Consider the following 20,554-nt stretch of genomic DNA (forward strand, 5'->3'; position numbering starts at 1 on the left):
AGAATTTAGTTACAGTTCCTTCAATGGGATCCGACCATCCCGAGGAAGCGATCCCGTGAAAGTCCAACTGTTATTGATTCTTCAATAGAGTACAACCAGGCCTCTAGCTAATGACCCGGAAAATGTCCAAGACTTATCGTCCCAGCTTAACGTCGAGAACTTATCCAAGAAGAAAATGAAATTGGTCAGATATTATGTTTTTCTTTTGCTTTAGGACTTTTTTCATGTATATTTTTGTAATTACATATGTACATAAGAAAATTGTGCGAGTTTTTTTCACAACTAGGTAAATAAAAGCAAATGGAAAACACAAACATCATAATATCTTAGTATTGTATAGCTTAAAATATAAATAATAAACGATATATATTATCTCCCCGTGTTACTTGAAGTGGTTGCTGCTAAGTAAGCATTAGCTTCGGTGATTTGAATTATAATGTTGTTCACTCTGGACTTCCGACAAATGGAGGCTCTGTTATTTGTCCCGGCTCCGATATTGGATTTTAAATTATACCCACGATGCGCAGAGGTATATTGTAGGTATTAAACAATCATTTTCATTTTCAAGAAAGAGTAAACCATCATCCGGACTCATATGTGTGTTACCATTGTTTGTTTCTTTATATATATTTGCAGATAGCGAATGATTCTGATCTTGAACATGTCACATATGAGTTTTTCACCTGAGCATTCATACTAGATGAAGAATAAGTGGCGATAATAAGCAGGAGATCTTTGCTCAAAATGCTCAAGCTTTTTTTAATTAGACAATTGAGTTCTAAAGTGGTACATTGTCTTACAGTACTCTTTTTTTTTCTTCAGATTATTATAGCGTTGTCAATTCATGATTAATTATATTCCGTCCGTTCTTTTTTAATAAGCTGGTTTCTATAAATAATTGGTTCAAAAAAATAGGCTGATTTCCTAATTGGGAAAGTCAAATGTTACTTTAATTTCCTGGGACCACTTTTCTCTTAACTTCTTTTGATGACAAGTGTCATGTGGACCATTTTACTTTACTTCTTTTGCTGACAAGTGTCATGGAGACCATTTCACTTCACTTCTTTTATTGACAAGTGTCATGAGGACCACTTTCAATGATTAGTTCTCTTAATTTCCTTAAATTTCTCTAAAAACAAAACCAGCCTATTAAAAAAGAACGGAGGGAGTATTTATTTGGTTCTTAATTAGGGTTTGAATACTCGGGTGAATGCATTACATTTCATATGCGAAGGATGGGGTGACTGCAAACCTTGATTGTCTGGAGCCAATATGTTGTTCAACGCAGTAGTGATATATTTTAGATAAGTTTGTTTAGTTATAATTAAAAGTAAATACACTGTATGTTAATACAAAATATTTGAGTTGATCCCTATAATTTAAGGTTCGGTTTCAAACTAGGAACTATATACCATGTATATACCTTGTGGTTGTTATCTTCTTGACAGTTTCTGCCTATGGTAGATCATGCAATGTATAGGACTTATAGGTTGGTATGAAAAAGATTTTGATGTACTTGGTACCCTCGTAATTTCACATCTGAGTTCGGTAATTTAGGTAGGTTAATTTGCAAACCCGGCTTGCAAAACCGCTACCATGTTACTTTCAAGAACTGCCAAGGTTTGCAAACCCTTATATTGACTTTCGAGAACTTCCAATGTTTGCGAACCCTTGTAGCATGACTTCGTGAACTATCAGATGTTCTTAGACCTACCCAGTTCCAGTATAGCAGAAGTATGCGATTATTTTATATGTTTATGTTCGACTTTAGACTTTTCTTAGACGACTTTATTCACCAAATTACTTTGTGTTTTTGGATCATTGATCAAGTATTGAGTGTTATTGAACACCACTTGTAAGTTCGAATGCAAGTGATCAGATATGAACCAATATTGTGCACGGTTTCGTAACCTTGGACCATAATGCATATTCTTTTGTGTAATTTCAAGAGGATTTCTCACATACTTATATGAATTCCTAATAATAATTTCATTTAAACTGATAAAGCGTTTGCTGAATTGGATCTCAATTTATCTAATTAGCTTGAATTCAAATCTACCTAAATCCTTGAAAATATATAAACAGAGATTCTTGCAACATGATTTCTTAATCCCTGGCTCTCTGGCAATTTCCTTGAGTTTCCACACCCATAAATTAAAACCATCCTGAAAAAGTAATAGTACACTGATAGTGGGATGCATCTAACAGTATGTCTTACATCTCACAGAGGTCGGACCCCTCGACATGTGAAATAGCATATAGTTGGTCTTTTGGGTATGTGGTTCCTTTATTTATTTTCCAAACTGATAATGACAATTTTAAGTTTAAATATGTCTCAACAAGTTATTGTCAGTAACGTTGACGAAAATGTCATTCTTTCCTAAAATTCTCTTGGCCACCCTGTGAGAGGCGAAACATATCGTGGTATCACACTCGCACCCAACATATCCTTTTTGATCCAAACGAGTTGACATATGAGGGATATATATATATATATATATATATATATATATATTTATAATTAACACGTCTGAGACTAATATTTATAACCATATTGTATATAATAATATGGGTAGCGGTCCTTGAGGAGTAATATGGTAAATATATTATAAATTTGACATTTTAACAATGCAACAAATAAAAATTTCAAGCTTACTTTTAGAGAGTGAGCCCGAAATACAAGTATTGGGTGTGAATTAAAATAAAAATAAATAAGTAAGTAATATAATGACCCATCTCTCAACCGATACTGTCCTCACTTGGGTTTTCAACGGGCATCGCTGCGGTAATCCAATAAAAACTTCCCGGATGGTCACCCATCCCTGTAATCCTGCGAAAACTTCCCGAATGGTCACCCATTCCTGGATTACTCCCGCTCGAGCACACTTAACTGCATAGTTTTCTGCCAACTCTGGAACCAATTGTGCTGAAAAGACCCCGGTGTTAGGAAAGGACAAACCATTACTTATATTCCATTCGGAAAACCACTGCTGAATATCGGGGTATTACAATACCACCACCTTAAATTGGAGTCGTTCTCGCCTCCAGAATATATTCTCAAGCCCAAATCTCGGACGTTCCATGCCCCTCATGAGAAGCACCTGAACCAACCACGTCCAGCGTACTTTCCCACCCTCGACAGGTGATCCGTCGTTAGCTCTGATACCATTTGTAATGAACCATCCATCCACCGATACTGTCCCCACTTAACCACTGCGGTCATCCGGCAGTGTGGGGTTTTGAACGAGCATCGCTGCGGTAATCCAGCAGAAACTTCCCGGATGGTCACTCATCCTTGGATTACTCTCTCCCGAAAACGCTTAACTGCAAAGTTTTCTGCCAACTCTGGAACCATCACCCATCCCTGGATTACTCTCTTCCGAGAACGCTTAACTGCAAAGTTTTCTGCTAACTATGGAACCAATTGTGCTGAAAAGGCCTCAGTGTTAGGAATGGACAAACCATTACTTATATTACATTCGGCCAACCACTGCCGAATATCAACAAGTAAAATTTATATACATATATTTTTTGACGATATTAATTTAAGGTAAAAACCAAGAGTAAATGGGGATTTAGGTTTTATATCCTGCACACCAGACCCATAAGGCTGCCGATGGATCATCTTTGAAGAAAAACGACCACTGATTCAAGGTTTTCCTATATATTGACATTTATCAATATCAGTTATTATCATAGTCAGGATAACTATAAATAAGAAAACTGTATTTTAAGAAAGGATTTATTTTATCTGCTCTCAATGCATGGTATCGTGTCTTTATATGATTGAAAAATTATACGAGACCCATTATAGAACTATCCCTTACAATAATTTAAAATACAAAAATCCATCATGTCATTGTTGGTTCTAGATTTTTCAAATCCATATGTAGTGTCTCTATTTTTATAATGAAGCATGAAATGCAAGTTTTTTATACGTCGATCATGCAAATCCCATAGGTAAGCACTCAAAAGAAAAGAGGGTGTTCGAATATTGTTGAAAGTGCTTGGACATGCTGAAAAGTAAATTTCAAACTTAATTAAGTATAAAGTCAAAAAATAATCGGTGAACTAACCAGATTGGTTGTTGTTCATGCTTCGTCCTGCTAAACAACCATGGCTTTGCTCATTAACCATCCTTGACTCCTTTCGACTAACATCTAATCCTGGATGATTGCATGCTCCCATTATACTAATTCCGCTAACTCCTAACTTAATTGGACTCAAATCAAAAAGGTTTCTACCTGGAATTAGATAGATTTTGGCAATTTCGAAACTAAAAACCTCGAAAGATAAATTGAAAATAAACGATAACCATCAAGTATCCTTATGGGTTTATAAATTCCTCCCACATGTGAGAGATTGGTAATGAATCCTAAGTTAATATATCTAAATAGGGACCATTGTTTTGTCTTATAAAAAAATGATAATAAATAAATTAATTAAGAACGAGAATGTACGTAAATAAGAGCGCTTGGTTCAATGTTATTAAAAAGGAAAACAACGGAAAATTCTACATGGTCCGTAGGTACATTCCCGCTGTCTGTCCCGTTCCTCACAGTGAATGAGACTAAAACTCAGTCACGGTAGAACACGAGTTGAAAAGGACTTATCCTAACTGTTTGAGGCGGGACACGCCGCGAGATTCGTAAAAAAATAAAATGAGATGCTAGTTTTTCCAAAATGGTTCACAAATCATGGATTTTAAGTTGGTTCTTATGGACGAGGTAAAGCCTCAAGTTTTTCACTTTTGCGCCCTTTATGGGCATGGAAAAGTGGAAAATTTGCTACTTTACCAGGCCATATCGAGTCTCGACCGCTCGATGTAATCTACACCGAACGGTCCATAGTGAACCGCCAGCGGTGTACAGTCGGGTGCCAACTGTATCTCATCCAATAGTCATCAATTGATCTCCCTATAAATACAATATCCAATTTCATTTCAACTCACGCCATTTCTTCAATCTTCATTCTTTTACTCCCCAGATCCAATATGCCAGTTTGAGGTCGTAGATTTAACTTAGCTGAAGATGAATGCATTTGCAGGAATTATGTTCCTGTTACATAAGATATGGTCAATGGTGCACAACAACAACAACAACTTACTGTATGGAAAAACATATTTCAGAGATTTCAAGAAGAAACATTGAACCTCAATAATCGAGATGCAAATTCTTTATGTCATCACTTCCAAGTAATTAGCAAGGATGTGATCTTGTTTGTTGCTTCGCTTATTGAAGGTAATCAAAACCGAGTAAATGGTCAAAACGAATTTGATGTGAAGCAAATGTGTCAAGTTGAACGACACAACGGAGTAGGAAAATATTTTCAATTTGATAGTTGTTATCAATGAGAATGTTGCCCAAATATAATGCATTTAAATTAACATTCTGCATGATGCATTTAATCAAGATTTAAAGTTATCATCAGATCTTAATTAAATTAAGTTTAATTTTAAGATATAAACTAGTGCATCTTTTGTTAGTTTGATAATCTAACTTTCTAATTTTTGTTTACATTAGTGCCTCTTTCATAAATATAGATAATAAGATATAAACTAGACATTCATAAGAACGCGCAATTGGGGGATAATTTTTTTTAATTGGGGGATATGAATTAATAACCCCATCCAATAGTGTCTGCTAAGGGGTGTTTTTAGGGGCGGAAATACTATATCCTTCCATCTAAATTAAAATTTAATACTAAAACTAAAAATCAAACCCTAACAAATTCTTAAAGATAGGTTAAATTGAAATGTTGTTGAGCAAGAATAATAAGAAGAAGAAGGAGAAGAAATGGATTCATTGAGAAGGTAAATGATAACCATTCATATTTAAAGTGTTGTTGTTGTTTTAAAACTTCGTTTGAGTTAGAATCATAAACTGAAACTTTTCAGTTTCATTTTCAATATCCACTCCAGGATTGTGTTCATGATGAATACCATACTGGTTTTTTTGTGCCGGCATGGTTTTTAGGATGAATATATATCATGCCGATACTAGTGCCGAAATGGTTTTTAGGGATAAATACCATGTCAATACTTTCTATTTCAGACAAAATTTTTGTATGTTTTTTTCCTCAACCTGGCACGGTACACTTGGGAATCGACCATGTCGGCACTACCACCGGCATGCTCGATAATGAACTTTTCGTGCCGGTAGGGTACATACAATTTCAAAATTGGGGGATATTCTATATCGGCATGTGAAATTTGGTCCCTGCCGGCATGGTATTCATATTTTTACCATGTCGGCACTGAGTTTTTCAGGCGCAACAATGGCGAATTCAATGAAAAAAAATCAAATTTCAAAACATTAATACCTATATATGAGTAATTGGAGCACTTATATGTTTAGCTTGTTTACTTTCGTTCGTTGGTTCTTCACCTAAACCTTCATGATCATAAATATCTTGATTTGACTAATCATAAACTTATATGATTTATTCTATTAACTTAACTAATTATATTTAACCAATAAACATGATTAGTAACAGATAGATTAGGAATTATATAAATTATCCGGATAGGGGGTGACCTTGATTTACTTTTTAAATCTTGTTTTTGTCTTTTTCCTATATCCCCCAATTGTGCCTTCATTCATAACTTACAATAAAGACTTTAAGAATAAAAATTAGGGACAATATTCTTCATATTGTTTATCTTCTTCATTTCACTAAACTTCCAGTCAATGCGCTGATGAATGAAATTTCTTTTGTTTATCTTCTTCTTTGCCTTCAAATTTTACTTGCCGTGGATTTTTGTTTGTCTTTATTTAGTTGGAAGTTTGATTTGGTTAATATCCAAAACTTCCTGGCGTTATTAGGGGTGACCCTGAAAGAATTAGGGGCTACTATTTTATTCCGAACCTATATGCAAGGTTATGGGATGTCCAAATTTACGGAGAATACCTAAGCGTGCCCTTAAATAATCGGTAGTTTAGTATGGAGTAAATGGATACCTACTACTAGTTTGTTTAAGAATGGGTTATTGCCATAATCGGTAGAATAATAACGTATCATATCTACCGATTGTCAAAGTAGAAAATTCGAATTTCATCCGTTTTGCAAAAAGATGAATTTGGGGCAACTGTTTGTAATTGGTAGATAAGGAACATCTCATGACTACCGATTGTATAATTGCAGACACGCCCCTTCGACGATTAAGTAAGTTTCTATCATCAAACTCTCAAACAAATGGCCCAAGTTAAGTAAGTTTCTATCGTTTTATGGGTTTACGTTGTTTTAATTTGACGAATCCAAGAAAAAAAGTTCTAGGATTTTTGGTTATTTCCCATAATCGGTAGTTTGAATCTTGCCTTTTTCCTCTCGATTTTTAGGATTTTGGGTTATATCGACCAGAATCGGGAGTTAATATTTATGGGTGACTCTCGATCATATATCGCTGCTTGCCACTGAACCTTAAAATTGACATAATCGGTAACTACGTTTTTTTTTTCCTTACGATTTGAACAGAGGATTAGAACATGTAGGGACACACAGATTTGGTAGAATCGGAAGATCATATATAGTATTTGTCTTCCGATTTACGTAATCGTTAGTTACACCAATTCAAATCACTACTGATTATGTAAGTTGAAAAATTTGAAAACTTTGTGATTTTGATGAAATCCGATTTCGGGGCTACATTATAATCGAAAGTAATTAATGTTATTTCTTCGCTACTAATTATGTTCAATTCAATGGATATGTTAGATTATTTTGTTCCAATTATATATGTCTCATGAAATTATCAATTTCTAAACCCAAATTGATGCATAATGGGAAGTTGAAACTATGACATTGCTTACCATTGTTGTCAATCAGAAGAAAATCATTAACCCATGTTTACGATTGTGGACAATCGGAAGTTTATATTTTGTTTATGACTTACAATTTTTTGGTTTGTAGGGAAATTCTTACGAACAAATTTTATTGTTTATGGACAGGTGAGGTAACAAAGACCAAGGTACAACTGTTACAGGGCCTCTTCAAAGAGGGGAAAAGAAAGTAAGCGCTAGTGCACGAAGAGAAAGGAGTCAAAAAGGAGTAGAACCTAGCGCTTCTGAAATAACTCAATATGAAGCTGGTCAAAGTGTTCCAGAAATTAGATTACAAGAATAAGGACAACAAAGTCGTACACAAGGAGAAGGAGGAGCTACAAGTAAGCCAATCGCGAAGAAAGCTTCACACCTTGTCCCCATTGAATTGAACAAGACGGATTTTGAAGAAGAAATCCCGGGGCTGCCTAGAGATGGAGGAAAATTGTTATTTGGTTACAAAGACTCCTTGACAAGATAAATCTACGAAACCGAGGTAATAATCATATTCTTTTTTACTAACGTATTGTCGTTTTATTCGTAATAATACTCTATTAATTTTGTAATTTGTTGTGTGTTTAATAATATCATTCCGATGCGATTCGTATACTCAAACCCACATCCACACCTACTTTGATGAGAAAATGGCCTTTAGACAAAGAATGTGAAAGGTTCAAGAAAATCATAACCAACTCGGGGTTATCTACTGCTGCCGAGAATTCAATGTTGGAACATGGTCGATCGCAATATCGGCTTTTGTGGAGAGAATGTATCCCGAGACTAACACCTTTCATATGCCGTTTGGGGAGATGGCGATTACTCTGGATGATGTGAGGCGAATTCTTAATCTCGATGACCATGGTGTGGCAGTCAAGCTTAACTACACAAAGCAGTTAAATTGGGGACAACTTTATGAATTCTCTTAGAAGTGTCTTGGTTGGGATAAAGCGACATCGGACATTGAGTTCAACAGGTGCTTTACCTACAAGACTAGTCTGTTCATCATGTCTCAGCTGGTGAAAATGTTCACATGCACAAAGGAGAAAGAAGAGAAAGGACCATTAAGTGATGCCAAAGTGGATCATGCGGCCACCACCTATCTCTTATGTGTATTGGGATGCGTTATATTCCCTAATGCTAGTGGCAACACTAACCTTCTACAACTATTGGATCCTCTCCATAAGGTGGCGGAATACTCTCGGGGCACGACATGCCTTGCATTCTTGAAGGAAGAGTTAAGAAAGGCGTCGAGGCTTAGAACTAGCCGAATTGCCGGGAACGTGAGTCTATTCCAGGTATTTGATCAACTCTATTAATCCATTGATCAGTGTTTTTTTTTTGTTCATCTAATGTAAGAATCAATTTCTAATACTTGGTTCGACATCTATGTAGATATGGATCTATGACCACTACCCTGGTCTGAAATTGGCAGTAGAGAACCTGTATTGGGAGAAAGGTACAATGAGAGGAACAAAGTATAATTTCAGTGACAACCGTTCAAGGAAAAATGAGCAGCAGTTGGTTAGCTTGAGGGAGAAACTAGACGCGATGAATGCATCAGAGGTATGTTTTGATCCATACAAGGAAGACCGAGCTAGTGGACATCCAGCGGGTCGTTCCGAATTGTGTCTCTATTTTGGACCGTTGTGGCACTGCACAAGTTATGTGATGTACAATTGCTCAAGGGTGACGCGACAACATGGTGATTGCCAAAAAAGTACCATGGCACCACATACACGGCAAGTTCAAGTTGGAAGTGGAGCATAGCAAGTCTAACCAGAACAACGTCAAGGTAGTTTACTCTAGTACACCGTCTGTTATTGAGCATGGGATAAGATGATGGACTTGATGGTGAACACTGGGAGACTTGTCAACTGTGGTGATGAACATGCTCCAGGATATATGGAGTGGTACCGGGAGCATTCTCATTTTCGTGTAATCCGTGAGCTTAAAGCAAAGACAACCTCGGCGGCTTCAATTTACAAGTGTATCATCATACAAAAACCACCGGGTTATGATAGACTGGTGCGTAATATTATATCTTTTTCCTATAATATTACGTCTCATTTTTTGTTTTTGGTAAACTCCATTTGATGTTATGTAAATTAAAAAAACAGGTAAATAGGTTCAAGACTTTGTCCAAATGGTGCAGTGACTTCATAACGACTGGAGTGCCTGTGCCAATTGAGAAGATAAAAAAACATAGAGAGATGATTGATAATGTTGATAATGCAGATTATGCAGCTGAGTTTGGGGAGAAACTGATGAATAAGCATCCCAAGAAAAATACATCAAAGACGAACAAAAGATCTCAGGCTTCTTCAAGCTCTCTTGCCGAAAGAAATATTGAGGGGGATGAAGGTGATGCTGGTGATAATGCGAGACGTCCAGGTCGTGTTAAGCGTTCCAAAACTTTAGAGGATAATACTAAGAAGAAAACTAAGAAATAGGTCTTAATGTGTTGTTGGATGTCATGGATTATGTTGTTTTAACAGTTTCTTTCGGACTATGGTGTGTTTAAAGACTTGTTTTGGATTATATGTTCTTAAGTTTATGGGTTATGAATGTATTTTGAGTTATGTTTATTACTTGATTATCTCAAACTGCTGAATTTTCACAATAATCACAGGTTAAATATCAACCTTATCTACCGATTCTGGTAAATTTTAAAAAATTGATCAGATATGTGCAGAATCTTTCGTAAAATTACCTACCTTAACTTTCCAAATCTTTGTCAGACATGTATACAATCGGAAGTAAACTATGAAAGTTGACTACCGATTAAGATGGTTTCATTTCAAAGTTCTTCTGTACCAAAAAAACCCTTATAATCGGACACAAGATTTCCTCCTTGTCTACCAATTAACACGGGGATTAAAATCGGTAGTTCTGGTGGCCTTCATAGGCTACCGATTATGTTAGTTCCCAAATTCGAAAAACTTGAAATTTTTTAAAATTTCAATTTTGTGGCAACTTCATAATTTGGAGAAATGTTACCTCTAGTCTACTAATTATGTTAGTTCCCAAGTTCGAAAAAATCAAAACTTTTTCAAATTTCAATTTTGGAACAACTTCATAATCGGGAACCATAGTATGATCTTACAGCCGATTGAGTACACCGGCACTATCGATTATGATATTAGCTAACGATTATGTACACATATGCTACCGATTTTGAGATTAGGTACCGATCAAGTACACCAACACTGCCGATTACGAAATTAATAACCGATTATGAGTATGATCTTAGTAGGAAAAAAAATGAGGCATGCCAAATTAAACTACCGATTATGGAGGGCATATTTGCCATTTCGAAAATTCGTAGATAAGGGTTGGCTTAAATTTAAGTTGGGCGATCCTATTTTGTCTTTTGGTCGCTCCTAATTTTTTCAGGATCGTCTCTAATGATGCCAGGCAAAACTTATAGACTTCTTTGGTTTTCACCTATTGTTTTATAATAGTCACATATCTTACTAACAGTGACTTCAAGTACCATTCCCGAAAAATCAAGTTAGGTAGCCGAGTCTAGTTGGAATTCAAAATTTTCCATTCGAATTATTTAAAAAAAAAAAAACTTTTTAGCGTAAGCTTTTATAGGAATAGGGAATTTCAAATAAAAATAGAAATAGAGAATGAGTAGTTGGAGGTTCCCTTAAAACCACACCGTATCGAGTTAACTAGGTCGCTTAACAATTTTTCCATAATGGCTCGATCAATTTGCCAAGCCATCTGGCAAGGCAATAAGTGTGGGTTAGCCGCCCTCACACAACCACCCTTAGTCGGCGAAAGCATTGTGGTTGTCGAAATACTAACGGCAGAATGGTGTCACCAGTCTCATCACATATCCATGTAAAAAAAATCAAAGAATGAGTCACATAAACTGACAGTTTTTATGTCATGGTTTGGTGGGACATATTATCCACCACCACCATGATTAAACGACACGTATTTATAACGCCACCACCTCCCCCTTTTTTTTTTTTTTTTTCATTTTTCTTCTTTTCTTTTGTTTATTTAGGGTTTCTTATTTCTTCATTTTCACCCCCCTCCTTTGAACCAACCTCCTCGAGGAAGAACCCACCGCCGCCTCCTCCTTCCGCTCCCTCCCTCCCTCCGCCTCCCTCCTTCCATCAGCCTCAGGTTCCGATCACGACTCTGTCGTCTCTCTCAGTTAAACCCTTTGTTTTTAATTTATTTATTCTCTCTTTTTTTTTAAATTTTTTTTTTTTTTAAATTTATTTTATTTTCTCAGGGGAGTGGAAGTTTCAAACGAAGAAGAAGAAGAAGAAGAGATCTAGAAGCTGAGCCTTAATCACTTTTTAATTAGATGTTATCATCAGATTAAGAAGAGAGGGGATTTCAAATCTGAGTTCCACGATCAGCTGATTTCTTTTAATTTAATCAGGTCTGGAGTGGTTTGAGAATTTATTTTTTGTTTTTTGTTTTAATCAGTTTGATTTTGAGATACGATCTGCTTATATTAACTTGATAGTTGTATTTTAGGCAATTTTTGATGATTATTAATACTGGTTTCTAGATACTTCCAGTTTAGGAGTTTAGTCTTTTTTTAGTTTTCTTAAAATTGGGAATTAGAGGTCTATAAATATGAATTAGAGGGCTTCAATTGAAGGGAAATTGGGGTTTTCTGTTTTATAGAAGAAGGATAGTTAGGCGGTATACGAACACGAAAAATGTAATGATCTGATAAACCTTGGCTATTTTTCTCTCTTGTGATTATGTTTATGTTGATTATCTGTAAGAATTTTGCTTCATCTGCGAAGAAATTAAATTATAATCGTATGACATGTTCATGTTATGCGGTTTTGTGAAAGAAGAAAAGCATATTAGGAGGAGTTGCATAGATGGATTAGAATTTGAAACGTTTAGTTTGAAATTCTCACTTTGTACTTGCGAGTAGTTTCTACCTTATTAGGTTAGGTTACTGATTTTCGAATTAATCTCTTCTAAACTAGTTTGAATGTTAGGTTGAGGTTGCTAATGTTCGAAACGATCTGTCCAAGTTGAAACTGTTGCAATGTTGTTTGTTTGTTGATTTTTAAACTGAATTGATTAGGTACTGTTGTTGTTTCAGTTTCTAGGTTTTCGATACTTTTGAGAGGAGAATTTCAATCACAAGAAAACTAGGCAGCCAGCAATCGAAGACAAAGATGGCAGAAGAACAAAGATGTCAAACTCCACCAGAACACAGATTGTGTGCAAACAATTGCGGATTCTTTGGTAGTCCAGCAACTTTAAATTTGTGTTCCAAGTGTTATCGGGATCATTGCCTTTCTGAACAACAAGCTTCTTCTGCAAAAATTGCCGTTGAAAAATCTCTAGCTGGATCATCCTCTTCAATGACAACAACCAAAGTGGTGGTCTCTACTCCTGCTTTAGTGCTTCCATCAACTTCAGCCGACAGCACAAATCTGGTCACTGCTGCAACTTCATCTCCTGCCGAAGAACCTCCAGTAGTAGCTTTACCAGTGGTCGATGCACAACCAGGACGATGCTCGACTTGTAGGAAAAAGGTCGGTTTGACAGCAATCAAGTGCAAATGCGGGTTGACATTCTGTGCTACTCACAGGTATCCAGAAAAACATGAGTGTACGTTCGATTACAAGGCTCTTGGAAGAAATGCTATTTCAAAGGCTAATCCTGTTGTGAAAGCGGATAAGCTCGAGGAGAAGATTTGAAAGCTAATTTATTTGTGAAAGCAAAAAAGCCAGTCTGGACAAGATTTGAAGCAGTGAACTTTTTTCTGCATTTGGGTATTTGTGGTTTAAGTTTGAATTGTCTGTGTTCTTTTATCATGATTTGGTTTTATAATTCGGCCGATGGGAAAGAAAACGATAAACAATTGATCGGTCTGGTCGGATAATTGAGAGAGGTATTTATCAGCTTGAGCCTAATGGCAGAGGTTGGTTGTGAACCCTGTTCTGCGTTAGTAAGACTATGATGTTATTGTTAGTGACTATGTATGCATCTCTCTAGCTCTCTTTGGTTGATATGAAACTGTTCTTTCTCCCCTGCTTTAAATTTTTCGTTGCCTCTGAATGGATTTCATGTTGGGTGCAAAAAGTTAGCTTAGATGTGCATAACTTTCTTGTGTTCAAATGTGGTGTGATCTTTAAGGTTTGGGATTTGTTTACCTTGCAAGAGATGGTTTGCTGCTTTTCAAAGCAAGGAACAAATAGACCATGGAAGGATAAAGAGATGCTCCGTAAGATCAGTAAGGACATTCTTTGGATAAATGGATTGCACCAGACAAGAATATTATTCAGATTATAAGGAAAGCATTGTCCTGCCATCTTTGTCATTGTCTTGTACATATCAGTTATTTTGGGATTCCTTCAAACCCTTTTTCATACAGTTTATACTCTCAGGATACAACTTAAAAGTTATTGTGAAAAATTATACAAGAAAAGAAAAGTATCAACTAAAGAATGCGTGACATAACAAAAAACTGGCAATACAAGATGTTCGACACAATCTTAGCTGGTGACAGATTCATTTTCTTCTTCGTTAACTTCTTCCTCGTCCATTTCTTGTTCTACACTTTTCACCTGCAGCAAACAAGATTTTGCTTATTAATTTAAACAAAAAGTGTATAATAAGGGCAAGAAAAGATCCTCTTAGAATAGGTGACTATATTACATATTCAGCTCAGACTAGATAAACCTGCTTCTCGCGCAAGAATTCTAGATATGGCTCAGGAACTGATACTTCCCCCTGATTTGGGATCGATCTATCTGTGCACCAGAATGACAGACTCAATCTGTTTTAGCCCAATGACGGACTCAATCTGTTTTAGCCATGGGCTAAAACAGAAAACAGAAGATAGATCTTGAGGCTGCATCGCCTGGTATGTTCTAGGTCCTTGCATTATTGTAGAGTTCATTGCTGTCTATGCATGTCTAGCAGATAATACCATAGTACCTTGTAGTACTTTGAAGTTCATCTCTACAATATCCATACCACGCGATGCAACTACTGATTACTGAAGTAGAAGAATAACTGCGCAAATACAAATCAAGGGTCCTTACCTCAGGTACATAGTGCATGAGCATGTTTTCAATCCCTGACTTTAGAGTGACAGCTGAGCTAGGGCAACCACTGCAGGCTCCCTGCATTTGTAGCTTAACTACTCCAGTTTCCCTAAAAAGTACAGACAACAGAGATTTAATGGTTTTAATGATTTAATCCAAATAACCACTTCCAAGAATTATAGTTGACTTGTATTTAACAATGAATAGTTAAGGACACCCACGGATCAAATCCTCGGTACACGATGTCCCCGCCATCATCTTGTACTGCAGGCCTAATTCGAGTCTCCAGCAATTCTTTGATCATAGCAACAATCTCTGTATCATCCTGTAAAGTCTCATGTAAGAATGGCATCTTCTACATATAAATTTGACAAACTGAACCTAAATGTCTCCAAACTGTTCGATTATTTTGGACACATATAACCAGGAGAACATGATGTAAAAAGCTTGTACGATCTTAAACTACTAATTTATTGGCAGCAAAAAACCCAACCATCTCTTCATATATAAGGAAAGACCTGAACTCTCCAAATGCAACAGAATCCAGGATTTTACTCTCTAAGTGAAGCAAAACCTATCGAATCCAGGATTTTTTACTCTCTAACTGCAGCAAAACCTCTATCCCACACCCTCTAGATTCGGGAAAACTCTCATATTCTTAAAAGAATCTCACAATCAGTCCACAATGGGTTTTCTGTCATCTATAAGTACTCCCAGGATTTACTAGAAAGAATACTTTTAAGTTCTTATATCCGAGACTTACGTTGGTTTTGACTGCCAAAACCAAACTAGGAAAGGTTAAATTCAAGATGCTAAGAAAAACTAGAACAATAAATCAGACAATGTTATAATTAGACTTGGGCATCCGTGCTTTGACTGCCTTAGCGCTCTTGCGGCAGCCTGTCCATCAAGACACCCAATTCTGCTAGCAGCAATGGCCATTATGTTAATGCTGCAGGAAGTGGAACTCCTGACTAATTCCTAATAGCTAGTAGCAGTGCTTTTTGGGAAAAACGAATAGACCATTCAATGGTTGCCGGACTGTAGACTACAAATGAAGTAAAATATCAAAATAAAGCATACAACAAATCTTTTCGTAAAACTTTCATATACCCCATTTTCTATCCTACCATGTTGAAACAATACACAGATCCCATGTGTGCTTCCCCTCTTACTATCGAGGCACACCATGCCTGTAAGCATACATCCTTTGGTTTCACAGTTGAAATTCAGATTAATTTTTTACAGTGTCAAAGAAAATACACATAAACGACAAATAATGTAGCAAAATACACATATAAATATGAAATGGGATTTCCTTTAGCAGAAAAACTCTTCCACCATTTCCCATTCTCTTGTACATTAGATATGTTTTTAAGCTTCCACCAGGGAAATTAACTCACTGTACCTATCCTACTTTTTTCTCAAGATAGTAATGTTGCTATCATATTCAAGCTGATAAAATAGCTGACTTATGCAAAGTGAAGCACGACAAGAAGACACCAGAGGCTCCTAAAAGGAGCATGGCATTTGATTTGACTACCTAGGCAGAAAATTTGTTCCCAAAACAAGAAAATGTGAAAAAGTTAAGATCCTGTATTGTCAGAAAAATACCTCATGAATAGCTGTGTCCTTGGCAGATGCAACACTTGCATCCAGAAATAGTGGCTGTCCAGAGGTATAGAAGTCCATAATCACTGCAAATATCTCAGGTTTTAGCAAATCCCACGAAGCTTCCTCTGACTTGGTCACAGTTACAAAATCTGATCCATAGAACACCCGTGCAATACCTGCATCCGCAGCAAGAAGTGGTGTTAAGACTGTTAGTCCAACCATCTTCAGTCTTTCCGTTTAAGTTTGCAATCGCGTACTGTTAATGCAAAGATGCACAATAACATGGCACTACCATCACAACCTAAATAGCACACAAGACAAAGTCCACCCATATGTGGTGCCCCCCTAGATTACACAAACCAAGAACCCACAACTAAAGGTGATTACACATTTGAAGCATCGGTATGAAAATTACAAGGAGGGCACATACCATCAACGCCATAGATAGCTTTAGCTAGAGGTGAATTCATAGCAGTACGCGGATTCGGAAAGTCGGCACTCCCAACTTCCATAACTGGTTTACCAGGGTAAAACATCAAAGAAGAAGGATTGGGTGTTGATTGAGTTTGTATAAACATACTCCTCTTCTGTCCTGTAAACAAAAAAATTAAAAATTCATAGTATCCCTAAAAATCCATTAAAAACACTATGAATCGAGAATATAAACAAAACCCAAAATCATGAATCACAAGCTAACCTCTAAAAACCATTCATTTCACAAAAACAACATCAAACTGATAATGAATTACTAAACCCCCTAATTAGACAAAAACTCTATAAAAAACCAAGAAATAAACAAAACCCAGAATTAAAATTTGTCAAACTAACCTCCAAATCCTGCCCATTTCGTTGAATTAAGAAATTTTGTTCTAGATGGATTGAAAGCAGAAGAAGAGAAGTGTTTTTGGTTTTGTATATAGAAAGGAATAGTTGTTCTGGTCGAAGAAGAAGAGGAGAAAGAACGAATAAGAATGGATTGTTCTTGTTGCTTCTGTGATTTCGTTTGAGTAATTACTCGATTAATCAATCTTCTTCCCAAACTCCTCATTCTGAAAAAACCCAAGTGATGAATTTTCTGATTGTTTCTTTGAAGAAACAAAATTGAAATACTGAATCTATCAAACGGTGGTGACGAAGAGGTTAATGTTTTCTCTTTGACCTTACAGGAAACAAAAATATCATAAATGCCATTCACTTGCGTACGTGTCCAACTAGTTAACAGCGTGTCCACGTATCGGACACAGGCACGGTGACCAGCTTGGGGTGTCCATGCTCGTCCTGAATACGTTAATCCCTCTTAAACGGAGAACTCATTTAGCTAAATGCAGGCTGATAAGGGGAGCCGAAAACGCTTCAAATCACCACCAACTAGAAAGCAAATTAGCAAACGTGTTTTGAATTATTTTTTGTTTGCGATTTAGCAGAGTATTGATTTCAAGCAAGGAAAGTTCATTAAGTTTGATTCACTTAAAGATTTACTTGTTTTGCATACAAAGGGAAAAACAAACGCAATGTAAATAATGCATCTTACAAGACAACATGACTGATTTGCACTCTAGAATCGATGACATCTGCGAAGTCATTGCTTGACAAGTGAAAACATGCTGCATTTACAGGTCACAGCTCAAGAAATGATCCCAAACCAATTTCAGAGTCTCCTTGAGGATTGCAATGGTAACTTCCATTTCAACCATGTCCATCCTAGTCATTAGGGAGGCGTTAATTCCTGTTACTTCCAGCGTTACTTCATTGCTAACTTCACCATCAGAAGCCCAGAAATCGAATCGGTCAGCATTTCTAAGCCTTATCTTCAACTCGGAAGTCTTGAAAGTCTGCACATTTGTGTGCCAAACACCTATGACCGTATATCTCCCATCTGCAGAGAACTTCTTTCCCATAGCCCATCTCACACCACCTTTTGCATTAGAATCCAGAATTGCGGAATCAACCAACTGCCTTAAGCTAGTTAACATCTCAGCGTCCTCCATCAATGGCGTTGTCAACCCCCTCTTGGTGGATAACATCAACCTCAGATCCAAATCTTTATCAAGGCAAGACACATCCACTACTAAACACCTCTTCTGGTTCAGCTCAATCTTGTGCATTTTAAGTTGTCCAGATATAACCCGGCATTTGATTGAGATAGATGTATTAGGGTTGCACTTGTCAAATACCTTCACATGATAATACTCCTTTGCTTGGTGGGAATAAACTCCGAGTTTTGGAACAACCGTAGCAAGAATGGTTTCCATGTATGAGTCAGGAAGGTCTGTGCAAAATGATCTTCCGACGTGACCGAAGTAAGATTCTGCATCCGTCCTGGTGGTTACACCTCCAGAAAAGTACTTGCCATGAAAGAGGATTTTCCCAATTCTGATTACAAAAGAAAGTTTCAGTTCTTCTCCGACCTCTCCCGAACGTATTTCTTCTCTGACTTTTCCAAAAGAATCAAGTAGCTCATCCCGTATGTTCTCAGCTATGGATACCCATGGAGTTGTTTGTGTCTGCAGAGATCCGGTGGAGCTGCTGGGATCACAAGTCAAAACAAACGCATCTCCCCATCGTTTCCACTCAAACGACTGTGAACGACGAAAAGGCTCCATACGAAGTGAATTTCCAGGGAGCTGATCACCATCAGATGTTGAACCACCTTGTATAAACCATTTAGAAATGGCACCTTTGGCGTAAATCATCATCCCAACCTTTCTAGCGTTATAGACTCCGGTCCTTGATTCAGAAACAGTTGAAGATCTTTTGTGGAATATAGGAACAGGAAAAGAATTAGGTGTAGGAACAAGACCATTACCACCACCATCCTTAGACTGCCTCTTATGTGGTGGTATGTATGCCATTGGAACACAGAGTGATTGGGAAACAAAGAGTGGAGAACCAATATTTGAAATGAAGAGATTCAACTTTTACCAATCTCTTTAACTTCTCTTAGTGCATGCTTCTGTTCTGTTATTAATTCTTCCCCGCATGCTGTCACTACAACTTCCAATGCTTAATGGTGTAAATACAGTTCAATAATCGATAAAGGAAGTTGGAGAGATTGCAGCTTTTCCCAACAAAACTCTCACCATTCCATTAACTCCAGTAATAAAAAAATAAAAAATAAAAAGAAAAGATTAGTAAGCCGGGTTTGGACCGGTCTGCTCTACCCCGTTTTGTATGTTTAAGAGAGTATAAATCTGAAAGCCGGCCAGCCGCAGAAATATGACCTAGGGTTGCTGCTTTTTAATTTTGCGTAAGGATGATGGAAAGCAAGGGTGTTCACGAATTTTCTTATGAAAAAGAAGAAGATGAAGGGGTTTTAATGGATGTAGATGCTGCTGCTGCTACTGATTGGACTTCACTTCAACGCCCTGCATCTTCATACGATATTGCTGCTGTTGGCACCGGTGCCGATATATCTCTTGAACAAGAAACAGAAGATGATGATCGCCTTAGTACTAGTACTATAGAATATCATTACTCAGAAGAAGAAAGATACTATTATTACTCAGGTTCAGATTCAGAAGAAGATGCAAGCGAGAATGCTTGTGAAGATGATGATGATGACGACTGCGAAGAAGATCCAATCAAGAATGTGGACGATGACTTGGAAGTATTAGAAGTGCAAGTGAACGACCAACAAACTATTTTCTCCGATCCATCAGATGTCGAAGAATTACCGATGGAAGAGGCCGTACCAACAACTGATGAGGAGTCGACCGAGAGTGGCAGCGACCAGACTCCTGGTGAAAAACTAAGCAAGGAGGACTGGATTGCTTCATGGAACAAGGGAGATCCTCGAAAGCATTCGACTTGGATTAATGTATATTCTTATTACAGAAAGAAGGAAAAAGGCTACGGAGGATATGGAGTTATTATACGCTATGCGGACGCGAAGCCAGTCGCTGCAACTGCCAAGTACTCAAAAGTTGGAAAATCCTTTTTTTACCAGTTGTTGCTGGGAATAAAGGCTGGTGTCAAACTTGCAGCGGGACACAACCTTTCTGGTCGTTATGTCATCTGCAATTCTAATGAAGTTGAAATGCTCATTAAGAACGCATGCCGTACTGAAAAGTGCAG

At 37.0% G+C, this 20,554-nt stretch overlaps 3 protein-coding genes across 3 annotated transcripts; 1 reads left to right on the top strand and 2 right to left on the bottom strand.

Annotated features, from left to right (window-relative positions):
- The first annotated feature begins 11,815 nt into the window (after positions 1–11,815).
- Positions 11,816–13,856, top strand: LOC113323624 (zinc finger A20 and AN1 domain-containing stress-associated protein 5-like). The gene is made up of 3 exons (XM_026571943.1): positions 11,816–11,957; positions 12,070–12,222; positions 12,910–13,856. The coding sequence occupies exon 3, from the start codon at positions 12,986–12,988 to the stop codon at positions 13,511–13,513; it is 528 nt and encodes a 175-aa protein (XP_026427728.1). The 5' UTR covers positions 11,816–11,957; positions 12,070–12,222; positions 12,910–12,985; the 3' UTR covers positions 13,514–13,856.
- Positions 13,857–14,061: 205 nt separating this feature from the next.
- Positions 14,062–17,585, bottom strand: LOC113323623 (nifU-like protein 4, mitochondrial). Its single transcript, XM_026571942.1, has 6 exons — positions 17,309–17,585; positions 16,911–17,072; positions 16,481–16,656; positions 15,088–15,191; positions 14,864–14,975; positions 14,062–14,383 (listed from the first exon to the last, which is right to left on the bottom strand). The coding sequence occupies exons 1-6, from the start codon at positions 17,526–17,528 to the stop codon at positions 14,312–14,314; spliced, it is 846 nt and encodes a 281-aa protein (XP_026427727.1). The 5' UTR covers positions 17,529–17,585; the 3' UTR covers positions 14,062–14,311.
- Positions 17,586–18,090: 505 nt separating this feature from the next.
- LOC113322365 lies at positions 18,091–19,332 on the bottom strand. The gene has a single exon (XM_026570438.1). The coding sequence runs from the start codon at positions 19,330–19,332 to the stop codon at positions 18,091–18,093; it is 1,242 nt and encodes a 413-aa protein (XP_026426223.1).
- Positions 19,333–20,554: the final 1,222 nt, after the last annotated feature.

Source organism: Papaver somniferum, chromosome 11 (genome assembly GCF_003573695.1).
Source record: "Papaver somniferum cultivar HN1 chromosome 11, ASM357369v1, whole genome shotgun sequence".
Classification (NCBI taxonomy): Eukaryota; Viridiplantae; Streptophyta; class Magnoliopsida; order Ranunculales; family Papaveraceae; genus Papaver; species Papaver somniferum.